The 17,647-nt window shown below is 50.5% G+C and overlaps 3 protein-coding genes across 7 annotated transcripts in view; 2 read left to right on the top strand and 1 right to left on the bottom strand.

Moving 5' to 3' along the window:
• Window positions 1-595: 595 nt before the first annotated feature.
• On the bottom strand, window positions 596-8,914 carry CCDC51 (coiled-coil domain containing 51). 5 transcript variants are annotated; one of them, XM_017868169.1, is made up of 4 exons: window positions 8,733-8,914; window positions 3,257-3,576; window positions 2,133-2,297; window positions 596-1,592 (listed from the first exon to the last, which is right to left on the bottom strand). In XM_017868169.1, the coding sequence occupies exons 2-4, from the start codon at window positions 3,566-3,568 to the stop codon at window positions 834-836; spliced, it is 1,236 nt and encodes a 411-aa protein (XP_017723658.1). In that variant the 5' UTR covers window positions 3,569-3,576; window positions 8,733-8,914; the 3' UTR covers window positions 596-833. The 5 variants fall into 5 exon arrangements, with proteins under 5 accessions (XP_017723658.1, XP_017723660.1, XP_017723661.1 ...); XM_017868171.1 differs by having other exon boundaries at window positions 3,257-3,455; window positions 8,733-8,913; XM_017868172.1 differs by having other exon boundaries at window positions 3,257-3,450; window positions 8,733-8,913.
• Window positions 8,915-8,957: 43 nt separating this feature from the next.
• On the top strand, window positions 8,958-12,944 carry TMA7 (translation machinery associated 7 homolog). Its single transcript, XM_017868175.1, has 4 exons — window positions 8,958-9,059; window positions 9,159-9,214; window positions 9,297-9,384; window positions 12,584-12,944. Exons 1-4 carry the CDS (start codon window positions 9,044-9,046, stop codon window positions 12,667-12,669), a joined length of 246 nt encoding a protein of 81 aa, XP_017723664.1. The 5' UTR covers window positions 8,958-9,043; the 3' UTR covers window positions 12,670-12,944.
• A 2,508-nt stretch (window positions 12,945-15,452) lies between these two features.
• Window positions 15,453-17,647, top strand: part of ATRIP (ATR interacting protein) — a 26,370-nt gene continuing 24,175 nt past the window's right edge. The window contains 1 exon segment of the mRNA XM_017868168.1: window positions 15,453-15,811. Within this exon segment, the coding sequence (XP_017723657.1) occupies window positions 15,565-15,811 (247 nt within the window). The 5' untranslated portion in view covers window positions 15,453-15,564.

Here is a 17,647-nt window from a genome sequence, read left to right as displayed (position 1 = left end):
CCCACTGCACCTCCCACCCGTGGGAGACCCCCTCTTCCCTATCACTGCCTCTCCATGCACACTCCTGGTGTCCTGAGCTCTGCCTATGCCTGTGGAAGATTTCCCCGGGCTGTGTGGAGGTGCACCCAGCCTCAGTGGCACACCAGTGCTGCCCAAAGCACTCTCTGTACCAGGGATCCAGATTGGCCACCAATTCCTATACTTATGTCCCCAGCAACATTTATCAACCATTCCCCCAATCTCTCTTCCCTACTTTCCTCTGATCACTCCTCCAGTACTAGAACCAGGAAGTTCTCCCCGACATGGTAGAGAAAGTGATCCAGGAGATGGGAAGTAACCATGGTCACCAATGAGTAGGCAGCTGGCTAGGTTCCACTTGCTGGAACTCCCAGGCCATCTGACATCGGACAGTCAGGTAAGTGGAGGGCAGGCCAGGAAATCCAAAATGAAAATGTAGGCCTCAGGAGTACATCCATAACAGTTCAGAAAAGAGGACAGAGAGATGAGAGAGGAACTAAAGGGGGTGACTACCCCAACTCCAGGCCCAACCTTCAAGTCTTGGATCTTGATTCTCAATGAAAAAAACTCAGTCTGATTGTTTTAAATAATAAAACTCAGGATATTTTAATTGGACATTAGCACAAAGTTTTGATAATTAATGCAAATGAACCTTGTCTGCAAAGTGAAGTGTGCCTGCTGGTGAGTCACACAGATGCTGCTCCTTCAGATTGAGGTTATACACGTCCCCAAAGGCTCACTTCATTGCTACAATTCTCTAACTAAATCCACATTTACAGCTATTGCCTCAGACCCTCTGGAGGAGGGGCCAGGGGTTAGCTGGCTCTGAATAGCATGTAGAGCACAGGTAGTGTGGCCACAAATGTCACACAGGTGACCAGGGTGCTGTAGATGGTATTCCTGTTGACTTGGGCTTCTAGTCTCTGTTCCGTGTCCGACAGTGCCAAAATCATACTCCCCTGCTCTAGCAAGGAGCTGGGCATAGCCCCGTCTGCTGGTTCCGCCAGGCCTGGGTGTGCTGCAGCCTTTACAAGCTGAACCACCCCAGCCATTTGGCTACAAGTCTTTTCTAGGCCATCAAGCTGCTCTCGTAAGCCTTCTAGACATGAATGGACTTGCCTGGAATGACTGAGCTGCTCTCTCAAAGCAGCTGAAAGGACGTCTACATCTCTGTCTCTGGTAGGGGGAGTACCTGCCTGTGGCCCAGAGCCCTGCCCTGGCCCAGCAGCATGTACCAGGCCTCTCAAGTCCACCATGAGATTGTGGAGGTCCCTCTGCTGGAGGGAGTAGCTAGACGCCTGTTCTCGAATGGCCTCCTGGAGACTCACAGGCCCCTTCTGTGCCTCCAGGAGTAAGGCCTTCAGCTCCTGTAGCCGGACGCGGTTCACATAGGTGGAGCCAGCCACACCAATCAGGGCCCCCAGGACTGAGCCAATGAGGGACCAGTTCTTGGTCCTCTCCGCCCTTGTGCGCTCCTTCTCATGACTTTCCCGCACAGCCGCAGAGAAGAGGGAGAATTTCTCGCGCTCAGAGTCTTCTGCACGCAGATAGGCTGTGCGAAGTCTCTTCTCCTCCTGCAGAAGCAAAGCCATGTTACTGGGTTACATGGGGACAAGGTGGCCCTGCAGCTATAGCCACCAGCAGATGGCTCACTACCTTGTGCCTGGCAGAGCACATGTTCCATAGACCCCTGCTGAATGAATGAAGGTAGCACAAACCCGGCTGGGTCAGAGGGGCAAAGGAATTGGGACTGAGCAAAGTGAGTTGCATGACCGTCCCACCTGAGCAGTCCTGGGTTTGACCAGAGGTGTACTTATGTCTACACGAAGGGAAGTGTCCAGCACTTCCTGGGCCAGCCCCTCCATGGTTCTCCTTCCTCAGCATTCTGGGTCCCAGGCTATACTGCTCTGAACAGTTGGCCCCTGTACTCCAGAAGAAAGTAGATGGATAGGCTCTGGAAGCTTGGGGTTCTGTCCCTCTATAGGAGCTTCTGGTTCACCACTGTACCAGGCCTCTGATTAAAGACCAGTCAGGGTTCCCACCTGGCCCCTCCATGATCTGCCAGGCTAGGGTCACTGTCCAGGTGTGAAAGCATTGCCTCCTGAGGTGCCTACCTGCAGCATCCTGTGCTCGAGAGTAGCCAGTTCCAAGTACTGACTGTCCTCCCTGGAGACACGGTCCAAGCGGTCCCTCACCTCCTTCAGCTTGGCCTGGTGAACTTCCAAGTCCTCTCGAGCCTCTCGGACAAGCCCTCGAGCCACCATGAACACTTTCTCAGCCTGCAAAGAGAAAACCGGAGGCCATCTGCACCTTCTCTCCACACCCACACAGGCTCAGCTGCATTCCCAGCGAGGCTGTGGCTAAGAAGAGGTCACTGGGGTGTGAACTGCAAAGGGTGGAAACGGAATTCCTTAGACACTAATCCTGGCTCACCCAGTGGTGTTCAAAGTGCAGCCTTGGGTGACGCCCATCAGAATCACGAGATTTAGCCATTCAAGCAGAAATAACATGCCCCTGAAAAAACTTGAAAACAGCTAACAATGCACACAATTTGTGTCCATCAAACCTGTGTTGGTAGGCTTGTGTTGGTAGGCTGTTTCCCGTGTGTTGCCTTATTTATGCCTCATATCAATACCATGAAAGGCACTGCTGCAGCCTCCAGTTTATAGACCTGGAAACACCAGCTCAGCCAAGCTCAAAATCTCCAAGGGAAGAAATGGCACTGTTTGTCTCAAATCCCCCGCTGAACCCCCCCGGTTCTTCCCACCTTGTTACACTACTCCATGCCTAAGCAGGAGGGAACAGAGATGACAGAATGCTTTTCTCTCACCACAAAGGACTTGACAACCACAACCCGCTCTTTCCACCTCACAGTGTGACATTTCCCAGTGCCCTCTACCTTCGCAAAAGATGTTGTAATTACACAGTAACAGTACTGCAGCAAGCCCCAGGTAACTTTCACCATCAATCCCCAAACAGTCCACAAAGGAAGTATTTGCTGGCCTCACAGAGTGGATGTTAGTGGCCAGGGACTTATTAGTACACAGTAACTGTTTTTAGAGAAAGTAGGTGGCACAGTTACATGGAGACCTTCACCCCAGAAGCATCAAGCCCAGGTTTCCACATGAGAAATGAGGCCAAACACAAGTCTGGATGTGGCTACCTAGCACCACGTGACTGGTTTGGCACATTTCCCAAGTCAGAGGGCAGGGCCAGCCACCCCAGCTCCCCTCCTCACCTCTGTCACCTTTCCCTGGGCCTCTCGAACCTCACTGAGTCCAACAAACTCTTCATATCTGTCCCACCAAGTCTTGGCTGTGGAGGTCGCTCGTTGCTGAATGCTGTGCCCCAGGGCTCTTCCCAGTGCTGGGAGGCGGTGATGCAGCCCAAGGGCCACTTCCTCAGGTCTTTTCTCTCCGGGTTGGCTTGGGCCTGGGCTGCAGAGAGTCCTGGTCATAAAGAGGTCCCTTCCAAGGAGGCCCCTCTGGACCAGTATGCGGGGCACACCCACGATGTGCTGCATGGCAAACCCAGGGCTGCGCCCCGCCATCAGGAGATCTGTGAGGGGGACGCCAGACAGGTCAACTCACAGCTGAGAAAGGCTGGACATAAGTCCGTTCTGAGGCCTAGGGACAGTTCTGAACAGACTAATCCTCACTAAAATCATCTAAACTGAGCACCACCCTGTTGGGCCCAGAGACTGCAGCCCCTGTGGCAAGAGGATGGTCAGGCTCTCCCTGGGTGCTCTTGGGCAATGGAACGCAGTTGGGGAAGAGTCTCTAGGATACCATTCCTTCCAGTGCCTGCCACCATGCCACACAAAGCGGACCTTTCCCTGCTACCCACTTCCCTACATCCCCCAAGTCTCTCTGCTATGACTTGAATGAGAATCCTAACGTCCAGGTTTCTGATATCAAAGACAGTTTTGAAACCAGAGTTGTATACATGCTGACAAAGCCCCACAAAGATGCATAAATACTCCCTGCAATGTTGTAGAACTCAGGGAAATTCAGGAAGACTAAGATCCAGGATCATTTCTGTCAAACAGCCTCAAAACCAACTTCCCAGACTCTCTAAGGACTGCCTCAGCACAAGGGAAGCAGAGTTTCAATTCTGTGCAAGGGCCTAAGGACACAGGCCATTTGTGACCCAAGACAGAAAACTCTCAGCTCTCCTCTAAGACAATTCCAAGGGCAAAACAAAACAAAACTGTTTTTGCCACAGAGGACTTTTCTTAGGTTCACGCCATCCGTCTTCGCCCCCAGACTTTCCAGGCCACCAACTCTCAGTCTCACACTTCCTGACTTCCATAAGCTTTCTCTTTCCTCTCCAACCTGCCATTGCTCAACGGGTTAGGTTTCTCTCATCTTTCCCTCTTCCATCTTGCTTTGGTATTTGGGCCTGCTTCTCATTACCTGAACAGCAAGGAGTCTCCCGTTATCCAGAATCAGGCCTCACCTGAGCCCAAGAGTGCCAGTGATTCTGAGGACCGCAAAGAGGTGGCCAAGTGACCCATTTTCTCAGAAAAAGCTGAGCCAACAGCACCCTCCTCTGGCCAAACCACACCTCGAAGTCCCTAAGCACTGATCCTGGCTGTGAGAGCGACACCTGGTGGCCAACAGACCAAGCCAGAGAGAGAAAAGCAGAGGGAGCTGCAGACAGGAAGAAATTGAAGGAGCTCCAGATACAGAATAGAAAGGGGATTCCTGATGGAAGGTAATGTGAGACAGGGGCCCCCCACAGCACCCTAGCCTCCTCTCCATCATGCTGTGCTAAGAGCTGTCTTTGGAGAAGCTCAGGGGCTTTGAAAACACAGCTGGTAGGGTAGAAACATGTCTTCTGGGCAAAGTGGGCCTGAGCTGAGAGCCGCAGAAGGGAACATCACTGTGACAGTGGTCCCAAGCTCGTGCCACATCCAAACCCCTGGGCCCCCTTCATAAGGCTGGGTTCCATGGCCATAAGGGTGCATACCACCCAAGCCCCAGAAGCCCAGTCAGACTCCCAGGCCTCAAGGCCAGCACCCACGACACACAGGCTGGGACTCTATAACACCCCTGCAGGTGTATTCTTCATCAAACAAAGCATGCAGTGTCCACCATGGCTGGCACCACTTTTCAACACCCTCTCTTCCCAACATCACTGCCCCTCTTGGCTTCCTCCAACCTTCTCAGCCTCCTTTCCCAGCACCGCCTCTACTAGCTGCCCACTTTTAGACCCCAGGAAGGTCACCCATTCCTGGCAGAGATGACAACTACTCTACTGTCTCTTGTGCAATCTTCGCTTTCTTCCCTCCCCTCCCCCACCCCCACGTTCTGCACATGGCAGCCCAAGGCTCTGTAACACAAAAATCAGATTACATTCCTCTGATCAAAATCCCCCAAAAGCTCCCATTTCACCTGGTGGTGGCCAAGAAGCCCTGAGACCTCTCAGCCCTCATCCTCTTCCTTCTACTGCCATACTCTGCTCCAGCCACTGTGCTGCTCTGTGCCCTGCCACCTCCTCCAGCTAGATGACTCTTTCTACACAAGTCTACTCAGCTCACCCTGACATCTTCATCTTTGCCCAAATATCACCTCTCAGTAAGGCTTCCTTGACCACTCCCTCCCCAGCTACCTTCTCTGCTTTATTTTTCTCCTGATGGACACATTTCCTTATGTGTTGCCTATTCTCTCACTAGAACCTAAGCTGGGTGACAACAGAGACTTCATAAGGGAATGTGGCAATAATTCCCAAGTTGTTTCTCCACTCCAGTCCCTCCCCTCAGCCTCTCCACCACCCCACCAGCCCCAACCCCAGGCCCCATTTCTCAGCCCCCAGGATGTCACCACTTAGATGTTTCACAGGCCCCCCAACCAGCAAGGGGAAGAATGTTCCTGGCAAAGAGAAAAGGTGGAAAGTGTTTGAGGTTGCTCAAAACCTGAAAGGCAGTCAGTGCAACTGGAAAGCAAAAGCAGAGATGAATGGATGGAGAAGCTGGACAGGTGAAGGAGGGCCCTGAGGGTCAAGTTCGGAATCCTGCCCCTTCAGATCCATTCTCCCACTCTATGTAGATGGCTGTCTCCTACCAACTGCTCCTTCCTCAAGCCTCTATCATGTTCCTCATCTTCACTTCCAGCCTGATAGTCTGCTTGCTTCATTTTCCACCAAGAAAATAATAAAAAGTTGGAAGAGAACTTCTACAAACTCCCAATCACCAGTAACTGCCCCATTTCCACCTCCTCTCTTGATCCTCAGGATAAAAAAACCCATGCTTCTAGGGAAGACCAACCTGTGCCCCAGGGCCCAAATCCTCTCTCTTCCTGAGACACTGCTCAGTAATTGATCTGACACCCCCACCAGCAACTGCCCCATTTCTCTGGTTCCCTTTATAACCAAACTCCTTGACAGACTGCCTGAATTCACTGTTTCTCTTCTCTGATTCCATCCACCTCCCTCTGATCTGGCCTTCACCCCCTCCTCCTTCACATGCCATTTCACTTGGTTTCCAGTCCCCACACATCTGCCTAACCTCTGGAATATGCAGCACCCCAGCGCTCAGCACTCAGACTCCTCTCTTATCCAGTTCTGTGGTTTTAAAAATCATCTATGAAAATGGTCTAAAAAATTTATTTTGGTGAAGGCCATACAACTCTGTGAATATAATAAAACCACTGGATTGCACACATTGCATGAATTGTATGGTATGCAAGTCATACATCAATAAAGTTGTTTTTAAAAAAAAAAAAATTATACATTTGACTCCTCCAGCCCATACCTCTCTCCACAGGGTTCTTGGCTCATTTATCAAACTTCCCAACCTGTATCTCTGCCTGAAAATCTTTTTTTTTTTTTTTTTTTTTTGAGACGGAGTCTTGCTCTGTCACCCAGGCTGGAGTGCAGTGGCACAATCTTGGCTCACTGCAACCTCCGCCTCCTGGGTTCAAGCAATTCTCCTGCCTCAGCCTCCTGAGTAACTGGGATTACAGGCACCCACCACCATGCCCAGCTAATTTTTGTATTTTTAGTAGAGACGGGGTTTCACCATGTTGGTCAGGCTGGTCTCGAATCCCTGACCTCGTGATCCACCCACCTCAGCCTCCCAAAGTGCTGGGATTACAGGCATGAGCCACCACGCCCGGCCCGTCTGCCTGAAAATCTAATGGAGATCTCATCTTCCCCTCCCAAACCTGTTTTTCCCATAGCCTTCTCCAACATGGATGACAGCAATACCAAGTTCAAGTATTCAGACCAACAACCTCGCATCACCCCTGATTCCTCATTTCTCTCCCACCTTACATCCATCTATCAGCAAATGCCACTGGCTTTCCAAATCCAGGATCCCTCCTCTTCTCACCTCTGCCACTGGTACCAAATGGGCCCAATGACCCACATCACATCTCTAGCCTGGATTATCCCAAGAGCCTCCTGACAGACGTCACCCTGCTTCTATTCCAGTCACTGCAATTTATTGTCAGCAGAGTCAATGTTCCTTTCCAAACACAGGTGGGACCATGTCTCTCTGCTCAACCCCTACAATGGTTCCCCACTTCTCTCAAGGTAAAAGCCTGTCTTTTCCATGGCCTACAGGGAACCTACCGACTGGCTCTCATTCCTCTGACCTCATCTCCCACTAGTCTCCCTTTCCTCACTCCACTCCAAGCACATGGATCTTCTTGAAGTTGCTGGAGTGCACCAGGTTGTCCCCAGCTCAGGGCCTTCATGACAGCTGCTATCAGTGCTGCTTTCTCCCTCACCTTCTTCAAGTCCTGCTCAACTAGTAGCCCCTTGGAAGTCTACACACACCCTATCAGATATGGCGATCCTACTCCCACCCTAGCACTCCTGACCCACTTTCTACACTTTATTTTTTCCATGCACCTATCACATGACCTGCAATATGTATCTCATTTATTTGCTTTGGTTATAGTCTGTCTCACTCACTAGAATTTCAGCTTGGTACCTACATATAGTACATACCCAGCAAAAAATGTATATTCATCTGCCTAATCTTTGGACACTGTAGCATCCCAGCACTCAGCACTGTTATTTTAAAAATTAAGAGCTTTGGCTGGGCGCCAAAGCTTTGGCTCACGCCTGTAATCCCAACACTTTGTGAGGCCGAGGCGGGAGGATCATGAGGTCAGGAGTTCGAGACCAGCCTGGCCAACATGGCGAAACCCCATCTCTACTACAAATACAAAAATTTTCCAGGCATGGTGGCGGGCACCTCTAATCCCAGCTACTGGGGAGGCTGAGACAGGAGAATCGCTTGAACCCAGGAAGCAGAGGTTGAAGGGAGCCAAGATCGTGCCATTGCACTCCAGCCTGGGCGACAAGAGCAAGGCTCCATCTCGGGGGGAAAAAAAAAGCTTTATTGATATATAACTTGCATACCATATAATTCACACAATAACTTGCATACTATATAATTCACTCAATGTGTACAATTCAGTGGTTTTAGCATATTCACAGAGTTGTATGGCCATCACCAAAATAAATTTTTTAAACCATTTTCATAGATGAATAAACAGAATTCGCAAACTGCTGCACCCCGACTATATTATAAAACAAACTCCTTACAGGGGTTTTCAAAGCTATAGGACCATCTGATATAACTCCCGCCCACTTCTGCCATCTCCCAGCCTAATCTACCTCCACCCAAGCTGTGCTTTCCTCGGTTCCAGGAACGCGCCGAGCTTCAAGGCCTTTGCACAAGCACATGCCCTGCTGTGTACCTGAAGTGCTCTTCTCGCGCACGGCCACAGGCCTGGGAGGCCTTCCGATTAAGTACCCCTCCTACGGTTCCGGATTCTACACTGGCAGGACGACCCTAGCTCCTCGTACCTGGCGCGGCCGGACCTAGAGTCTGCCACTCAGTTGACCTCTGACCTGTTAGTCCCCGCCCCTGGAGTGCCGCATCCGGTAGCGAGAGTTCAACTTCCTGACTAGGAGCCAATCAGGGGGGCCGCCTCGCTGTCTACGACAGAGGGTGGGGGAAGATGCGCCGTTTCCGGTGGCAGGGTCTGGGGAAGGGGCGGCAGGCGCCATGTCCGGCCGCGAAGGTAAGTGTTGCGGGACGGTGAGGACTGCGAGGACTGCGGGGACGGTGGGGCAGGGATCGGGCGGCAGGGGCAGGCCGAACGTGCTCGTGTCGCCCACAGGTGGCAAGAAGAAGCCACTGAAACAGCCTAAGAAGCAGGCCAAGGAGATGGACGAGGTGAGGGCGGGCGCGGAGGCACGGGCGGGTGCGGAGGGCCTGGGAGACAGGCCTGAGTTGAACCCGCTCTGCCTCTCCCCAGGAAGATAAGGCTTTCAAGCAGAAACAAAAAGAGGAGCAGAAGAAACTCGAGGAGCTAAAAGCGAAGGCCGCAGGGAAGGGGCCCTTGGGTAAGTGGGGGCTGAATGTAGCTCAAGCTGGCCAAACGCTATGAGCGTCTGTTGGGATGAGGGCGCGGACATGCCTTTTTCCTGCCTCCTGAACTGCGAGGTCTCGTTTTCCGACGTCCGCTGTAGCGGATGGTCTTTAGTCATTCTCGGATTTGCAGCAGCAGTAAGGGCCGGGAGCTGGAAACGAAGTCTCCTGCCTCCCAGGCAGTCTGGGCTTCCATTCCTTAGGGAAGAGCTGCAGAAACGGAAACATTGAAATGTATTTATTTACCTCAGACGCAGATTCATACAGTTAAGTTTCTCAGTGTCTTCCGCAATCTCTTGCCCCAAATTCGTATTTCACTGCCATCTTAGTGTTTGAACGTTACTTGACTTCGAAGTTTTTCTGTGTGTTTTTGGTTTTGTTTTTTTGAGACAGAGGCTCACTCTGTCTCCCAGGTTGGAATGCAGCGGCGCGATCCCTGCTCACTGCAGCCTCCGCCTTTCGGGTTCTAAGCGATTCTCCTACCTCATCCTCCCAAGTAGCTGGGAGTACAGGCGGCTGCCACCACGTCTGGCTAATTTTCTTTTCTTTTTTTTTTTCTTTTGAGAGCGAGTTCGGCTAATTTTGTATTTTAGTAGAGATAGGGTTTCACCATCTTGGCCAGGCTGGTCTTGAACTCCTGACCTCGTGATCCACCCGCCTCGGCCTCCCAAATGCTGGGATTGCAGGCATGAGCCACCACGCCTAATTTTTTTCGTATTTATTGTAGCGACGGAGTTTCACTATGTTGGCCAAGCTGGTCTCAACTCCTGACCTCAGGTGATCCACCCGCCTCGGCCTCCCAAAGGGCTCAGATTACAAGCCTGAGCCAAAGCCCCCGGCCACCTTTTTTTTTTTGTACTCATATTATCTCTATGCTTTTGCTTTCTGAGTCTTCCTACTTCTGGGTGCGCCTAGACTGAAAGATAAAGTCCAGGCTCTTCAGTGTGCTGTTGCTCCATATGCTTTTCTAACTGAATCCCCCACCTTTTTACATCTTTTATGTAGGAGGAATTCATTACATTTCAAAAGATTTTTGAGGCCCAGCAGTTCTAGTACTTTATGTGCATCTTAAGCATTATTTTACATTCATCCAACTAGTGATTATTTCCTCCACAGTTGTTTATGCCCTATTTGAGCACTGTGAGCCACACTAGGCATGATGGAGACAAGGGTGGTGGGAGTGTCATCTGGGGCTTCTCAAGACTTGTCTCCCAGTGGGTTTGATCCATTATTCTTTACCTACTCAGCACTGAGATTCTAGTTCTTGAGATTCCTTTTCAGAATGGTGTAAGGGGCCAGGCACAGTGGCTGACAACATAATCCTAGTGCTTTGGGAGGCCTAAGCAGGAGGATTGTTTAAGGCTAGGAGTTCACAGCATCAAAGGGAGACCCTGTCTACAGAAAAATTTTAAAATTAGCTGAGCGTGGTGGTGGCTCACTTCCTGTAATCCCAGCTATTTAAAAGGCTGAGGCAGCCTCACTTAAGCACACGAGTTAAAGGTAAGAGGATTATTTGAGCACAGGAGTTAAGGCTGCAGTGAGCTGGGATCACGCCACTGTATTCCAGCCTGGGAGATAGAGTGAGACCCTATCTCAAAAAAAAAAAGGTATCTTGCACCCTCTTTTAATCTGTGATTGTGTATAGGGAAAAGATCAGTCCTTAGTGTAACTCTATGCTAGTTGTTTCTCATTGAGCATCATCTAATATTTTTTTTTAAGGTTTATTTTGTCAGGCCCCTTTGGATCTTCTTTCCTGTATGATGCATACATAACCCTACACTGTTTCTTTCTTTTTTTTTTTTTTTTTTTTAGATGGAGTCTCACTCTGTTGCCCAGGCTGGAGTGCAGTGGCACAATCTCAGCTCACTGCAACTTCCGCCTCCTGGGTTCAAGTGATTCTCCTGCCTCAGCCTCCTGAGTAGCTGGGATTACAGGTGCACATGGCCATTCCTGGCTAATTTTTGTATTTTTAGTAGAGACAGGGTTTCACCATGTTGGCCAGGATGGTCTCGATCTCCTGACCTTGTGATCTGCCCGCCTCAGCCTTCTAAAGTGCTGGGATTACAGGCGTGAGCCACCGCGCCTGGCCCAATCCTACACTGTTTCTTAAATCGCCTACTGGGTTCCACATATATGATGATTTGTAAATTAGTAGAGTATACCAGGTGCCAGGATCATAATATGGAAGGCAGTGTAAGTGTAACATGGCAGTTAAGAATGTGGACTTTGAAGTCAGACAATTCAGGTTGGAATCCTGGCTTGTCACATACCTTGAACAACACCTAACAATAATACTTCTTTTTTGGCTGGGCACAGTGGCTCACGTTTGTAATCCCACACTTTGGGAGGCTGAGGTGGGTGGACCACTTGAGGTCAGGAGTTCGAGACCTGCCTGGCCAACATGGTGAAACCCCATCTCTACTAAAAATACCAAAATTAGCCGGATGTGGTGGCGTGTGTCTGTAGTCCCAGCTACTCGGGAGGCTGATGCATTAACAATCGCTTGAACCCGGGAGGCAGAGGCTGCAGTGAGCCAAAATTGCACCACCGTAGTCCAGCCTAGGTGACAAAACAAGACTCCGTCTCAAAAAAAAAAAGGCTGGGCTCAGTGGCTCACACTTGTAATCCCTGCATTCTGGGAGGCCGAGGCAGGCAGATCACCTGAGGTCAGGAGTTCGAGACCAGCCTGACCAATATGGTGAAGCCCTATCTCTACTAAAAATACAAAAATTAGCTGGGGCTTGTAGTCCCAGCTGCTCGGGAGGCTGAGACGGGAAAATTGCTTGAACCCAGGAGGCGGGGTTTGCAGTGAGCCGAGATCGTGCCACTGCACTCCAGCCTGGGCAACACAGCAAGACTCTGTCTCAAAAAAAAAAGAACTTCTTTTTCTGTAAAATGGTTTGATATGGCATGAGGATTAAATAAGCCAATCCATGAAGTATACAGGAGTGTAGATCTAGACCAGTGCGCAGCGAGCCACTGCTTGTGAACTCCATCTTATCCTCATTTTACCTTTACCTAGAACAGACAATATCAGTGAAGCTGCTATCCATGCTTGTGTTAAAGTGAATGCCCAGTACAAAAGCCAGGCTTTACTAAGGTCCACAGCAGGTCCATGGGGCTTCTACCGTAAGAACTATATTTTTCCCTAATTGTGACTATTTTCTTTTGCAGCCACAGGTGGAATTAAGAAATCTGGCAAAAGTAAGCTGTTCCTTGTACCTGAGAAGATGGTGACCCTTTATTTCATCCTTATTTAAACGTCTATATTCCCTGCCATAACATCTTTTGCCACCTAAAGCTGGAATTAAGTGTTGTCTTGGAGCTGTTGTACATTTAAGAATAAACTTTTGTAAAAAAAAAAAAAATTCTTACAGTGGTTCATTATCTCTTAGTTGTTTTCACTAAGTCATTCCTACCATAACTGTGAATTTAAAGTAAAACCAGCTCAGAACCTTGCCAGAGTCTGCTCTTTGGTCCTAGTTCTACCCTAAACTTTGTATCACCTGAAATTAAACCAACTCGTTTGAAAGGATGTCCTTCTCGTGTGGTTGTATGCCTGACAATACCTTACATGAGGTTAGTGGAAGAATTTGCACGTTTTTTTCTTGGTAGGGGAGGGGGTGGAGTCTCTCTCACCCAAGCTGGAGTGCAGTGGCAAGATCTCTGCTCAGTGCAACCTCCACCTCCCAGGTTCAAGGTATTCTCCTGCTTCGGCCTCCCAAGTAGCTGTGGTTACAGGCACCTGCCACCATGCCTGGCTAATTTTTTGTATTTTTAGTAGACAGGGGTTTCACCATGTTGGCCAGGCTGGTCTCAAACTCCTGACCTCAAGTGATCTGTCTGCTTCAGCCTCCCAAAGTGCTGGGATTACAGGCATGAGCCACTGTGCCTGACTAGAATTTGTGCTTTTAAAACCCATCTTTAAGTTGTGACATCCAGATTGCCAAATGTTTTGGTGAGACTTGTTCATCTGTTCATGTAAGGCGTGTGCTATATGTAGGCACTGGGGTAAGTACCAGGGAACAGTTCCTGTTGTCAAGGAACTTCTCTACTGTGGAAGAGGCAGGGCAGGGCAAATGATATGATCCTCCAAGTTGCTGGCAGTGAAGTCCCCATGCACACCAAACAGGTCCAGGGCAGCAGCTGCGGGAGGCCCCAGCCCACCTGCTGGTGGATGGAGGGGGTGCCAGTGCCAGGCAAGGGGTTGGGGGTGAGGCAAAACAGGGGCTCACTACCTCCTGCTGCCCAGGACTGGAGTCCCAGGCATACCTACCCCTTGCCCCTCACTAAATGCAAAGACAGAGACCATAATGTATGCTAAATATGTATTAAAACGCTTAGCTGGGTGTGCTGGTGCACTTCTGTAGTCCCAGCTATTTGGGAGGCTGAGGTGGGAGGATCACTTGAGCCCAGGAGTTTGAGACTGCAGTGAGCCAAGATCACACCACTGCACTCTATCCTGGGAGACAGAACAAGACCCTGTATTTAAAAAAAAATTAATTCAGAAGCACAAGTATTTGGATTTCCCTCCCAGGCCCTTAATACAACTATGTTAATAATACTGAGCTTTCTCTGCATGTATTTTCAAAGAGAGCTCTGGAACCATTATGGGACTTTGCTAAATCAAAACTAGGTTTTAGAATATTTAAAACTTTCATGATTAACGTACTAGATACTAATGCAGGATGGGGGGTGGGGGGAAGCCTGTGTTGGTCCTCTCCAGAAAGTTGCACAGCCAGGAGCACCCTTCTATAGGCTTCAGGCATTCCCTATGGGGCCTTGCCAGCTGGCACCCAGCCGTATGCTGCTAAAACAAACCTGAGCACCAGTGATTGACACTATTTGTGAGAGCAAGTTACTTGGTGGAACCTATCCCCCTTTAACAAATGAACAATCCTGTCTCTTTCCAGAACCAGAGTCCCGCAGCAATTAAGCATGCAACATTTGGGCAGCTATCTGAGGGAGACTACCAGTTACTCCAAAAAACTTTCAACTCCTTAGACATTGTAGGCCCTGATAGCACTCTCTTTTTCATTTAATCTTTTTATTTAATGCCTTCACAAACATTCCTAGGACACTCACAGGTGAAGTTTGGCACTGAGCAGATAAGGCTGAAAGGGTCTTGCTCCTGTTACTCTCCATTGCCAGTTCTCTATTGCGGCTGTTCTGCATACCACAGCTGCCCAATAAAATTTGTCAGGCACGCAAGTCCACCTCAAATTGCTGCTCCTTTGTGAAGCTTTACCTCTGTCTTCGCCACAGGTACCTGACCTGGCCTTTCTGTGGCCTCCCTTTCAATGTAGAATTCTCGTGTTAGTCTTATGGCCAGCCTCCTACCCCTCTATCCTGCTAACTTGACTCAACCTGTAGGACAGCCCAGGTGCCATTTACAGAGGGACTTCCTTGACCTCCTCAGCCCTATTCTATATAACCAGGGCTTAGAAAAAAAAACACTCCAGCACTCAGAGGAATGAATGTTAACAGCCTGGGCAGCTCCCATCCCCTCCCACACAGGAACAGCTCCAAACATCACTCCTCCTTGGACTTTCCTCCTCCCTGGGCCTACCTCAAATGTACATATGTGAAACATTCACTCTATCCGAAGATGTCTGCACACGACAGCTCTATTCATACTCCTCATCCAACAAATTCCACTCTCAAGAAAGCCTCGGGGTTTGTAGGAAGTGGGTCTGGCGGGAGAACGAAAGCGAGGTCACGGAGACCACATCCCTGAATGCTGCCTGGCTCGACTCAAACGCAACACGCGTTAAATGCTAGGGCAAGCTGCTCCTCCGCAGCCCTCCTCCACAGAGTGCCAGGGAGAGAGCGTAAAGCCACCTGCGCGGCGGAGCTGGTGCGCCTCCGACCCGCCTCTCCGGTAAAGGGGTCGTGCTGCATTGAGTCCTTGCAGCAAACCTGCCGAATTCCAGCCGTGGACTTCTGAACACCCGGCACTGCCGGGTTTGGCGGCGCGCTAGGACTTTCGTCATTCTTCCGCGCCCTCCGCCTGCCAGCTGATTGGCCCCTGGGCCAGGGGCGGGGCACTCGCTGTGGAGGCAAGCCGCGGCGCGCGGGCGGTTGGTCCAGTTCTCGGGCCTGGAGGTAGGCAAGTCTGGCTTGTCGCTGTCGGATACTTGGGGTGAGCGGAAAGCATGGCGGGGACCTCTGCGCCAGGCAGCAAGAGGCGGAGCGAGACCCCGGCGCCTCGCCCCGGCCCGCCGCCGGGCACTGGGCACCCCCCGAGCAAGCGGGCCCGGGGCTTCTCCGCGGTCGCTGCCCCGGACCCTGACGACCCGTTTGGCGCGCATGGGGACTTCACTGCCGACGACCTGGAGGAGCTTGACACCCTCGCGTCACAGGCCCTGAGCCAGTGTCCGGCCCCGGCTCAGCACGTGTCCAGTGAGTGCTCCTCGCGGCCTTTTTCTCGGAGGGAGTTGCAGACCGCGCCAGATCGCCTTGATGGCTGTGGCTTCGGAACCTCGCGGCCAGCACTGCCCTTTCGCCTTTTTAAAATATGGGAACACTCTGATTTAAGCAGTGGTTGTCTTCCAGAAGGTCCTTTGATTTTAGGGGGAAATGCATTAGCCAGGTCATACAGCAGATTTGAAACACAGAACGCTAAGTAGACATTTTACTTTATTTTCTAAAGTTTAGGCCACTTGGTTCTTGGTTCTAAGCAGAGATCCTTGGAACACACCTACCACCACCATCAGAACCATCACTACCCATGCATGAGGACCCATTCTTATGACAAGTTTGAGCGGCTTTAGATTTTATGAAGCCCACTGTCTTCCTTGGGCAGTGTTAGCATGGGAGGAGTCTGACACAGGCAAGAGATGAAATAAATTTATTCTTTTATACAACCAGTAAACTGTGCTAGGTGCCCAAACGTGAGGAACTGCAACTGAGCTAACAATGAACAAAATACAAAAACTGCCCTTCGTGGAGCTTACATGCTAGTTGAGGAATGAGTGAAGTCTTGAGGACTCCCAGAAAGAGAAAGGTTTTGAGTGCACCTTGCACCTGTAGTTGGGTGTCTCAAGGCACCTTAAACTCAACACGATCATTTCCTGGAAACCCAGTTCTCCTCCAGCATTTCTAGCATGGTGCCGGCAAAGCAGACATTCAGAGAATGATGACCACAAGGAAGTAACTAGCACCACTCTCCATCCAGTGGCACAAGGCGACTCTTCGCCTTTCCTTGACTCTACATCTAATTTCTTTGCAAAGCTTACCTTCTTAATCCTTCTCTGGACTCATCACTTCTACCAACTGCCTGATCTATGCTGCCATGTGTCCTCCCTTGAACAATAGTCTGCTAAATTGGTTTCCCATTTCCAGTCTTCACTCCCTACAAGTGAGGCTTCACATTACATTCTGAGTGATCTTTTCTTTTTTTTTTTTTTTTGAGAGGGAGTCTCGCTCTGTCGCCTGGGCTGGAGTGCAGTGGCCGGATCTCAGCTCACTGCAAGCTCCGCCTCCCGGGTTTACGCCATTCTCCTGCCTCAGCCTCCCGAGTAGCTGGGACTACAGGCGCCCGCCACCTCACCCAGCTAGTTTTTTGTGTTTTTTAGTAGAGACGGGGTTTCACTGTGTTAGCCAGGATGGTCTCGATCTCCTGACCTCGTGATCCGCCCGTCTCGGCCTCCCAAAGTGCTGGGATTACAGGCTTGAGCCACCGCGCCCGGCCGTGAGTGATCTTTTCAAACCTCAAATCTGGCTGTGTCTTACACATATACATAAACAACCCCTTTTTTTTTTTCTTTTGTTTTGAGACGGAGTCTCACTCTGTCACCCAGGCTGAAGTGCAGTGGTGCCATCTTGGCTCACCGCAGCCTCCACCTCCCAGGTTCAAGCGATTCTGCCTCAACCTCCCTAGTAGCCTCAGGCTCCCGAGTAACTGGGATTACTTGTGCCCGCCACCACGCCCAGCTAATTTTTGTATTTTTAGTAGAGATGGGATTTTGCCGTGTTGGCCAGGCTGGTCTCAAACTCCTGAGCTCAGGTGATCCGCCCGCCTCGGCCTCCCAAAGTGCTGGGGTTACAGGCGTGAGCCACCATACCCAGCCATGAACACCCCTAATGAAAGCCCTTTAATAATTTCCCACTTCTGGCCGGGCGCGGTGGCTCAAGCCTGTAATCCCAGCACTTTGGGAGGCCGAGACAGGCGGATCACGAGGTCAGGAGATCGAGACCATCCTGGCTAACACAGTGAAACCCCGTCTCTACTAAAAA

Source organism: Rhinopithecus bieti, unplaced genomic scaffold, assembly GCF_001698545.2.
Source record: "Rhinopithecus bieti isolate Rb0 unplaced genomic scaffold, ASM169854v2 scaffold_3875, whole genome shotgun sequence".
Lineage (NCBI taxonomy): Eukaryota > Metazoa > Chordata > Mammalia > Primates > Cercopithecidae > Rhinopithecus > Rhinopithecus bieti.
This window is presented reverse-complemented; position numbering and strand designations above follow the sequence as displayed.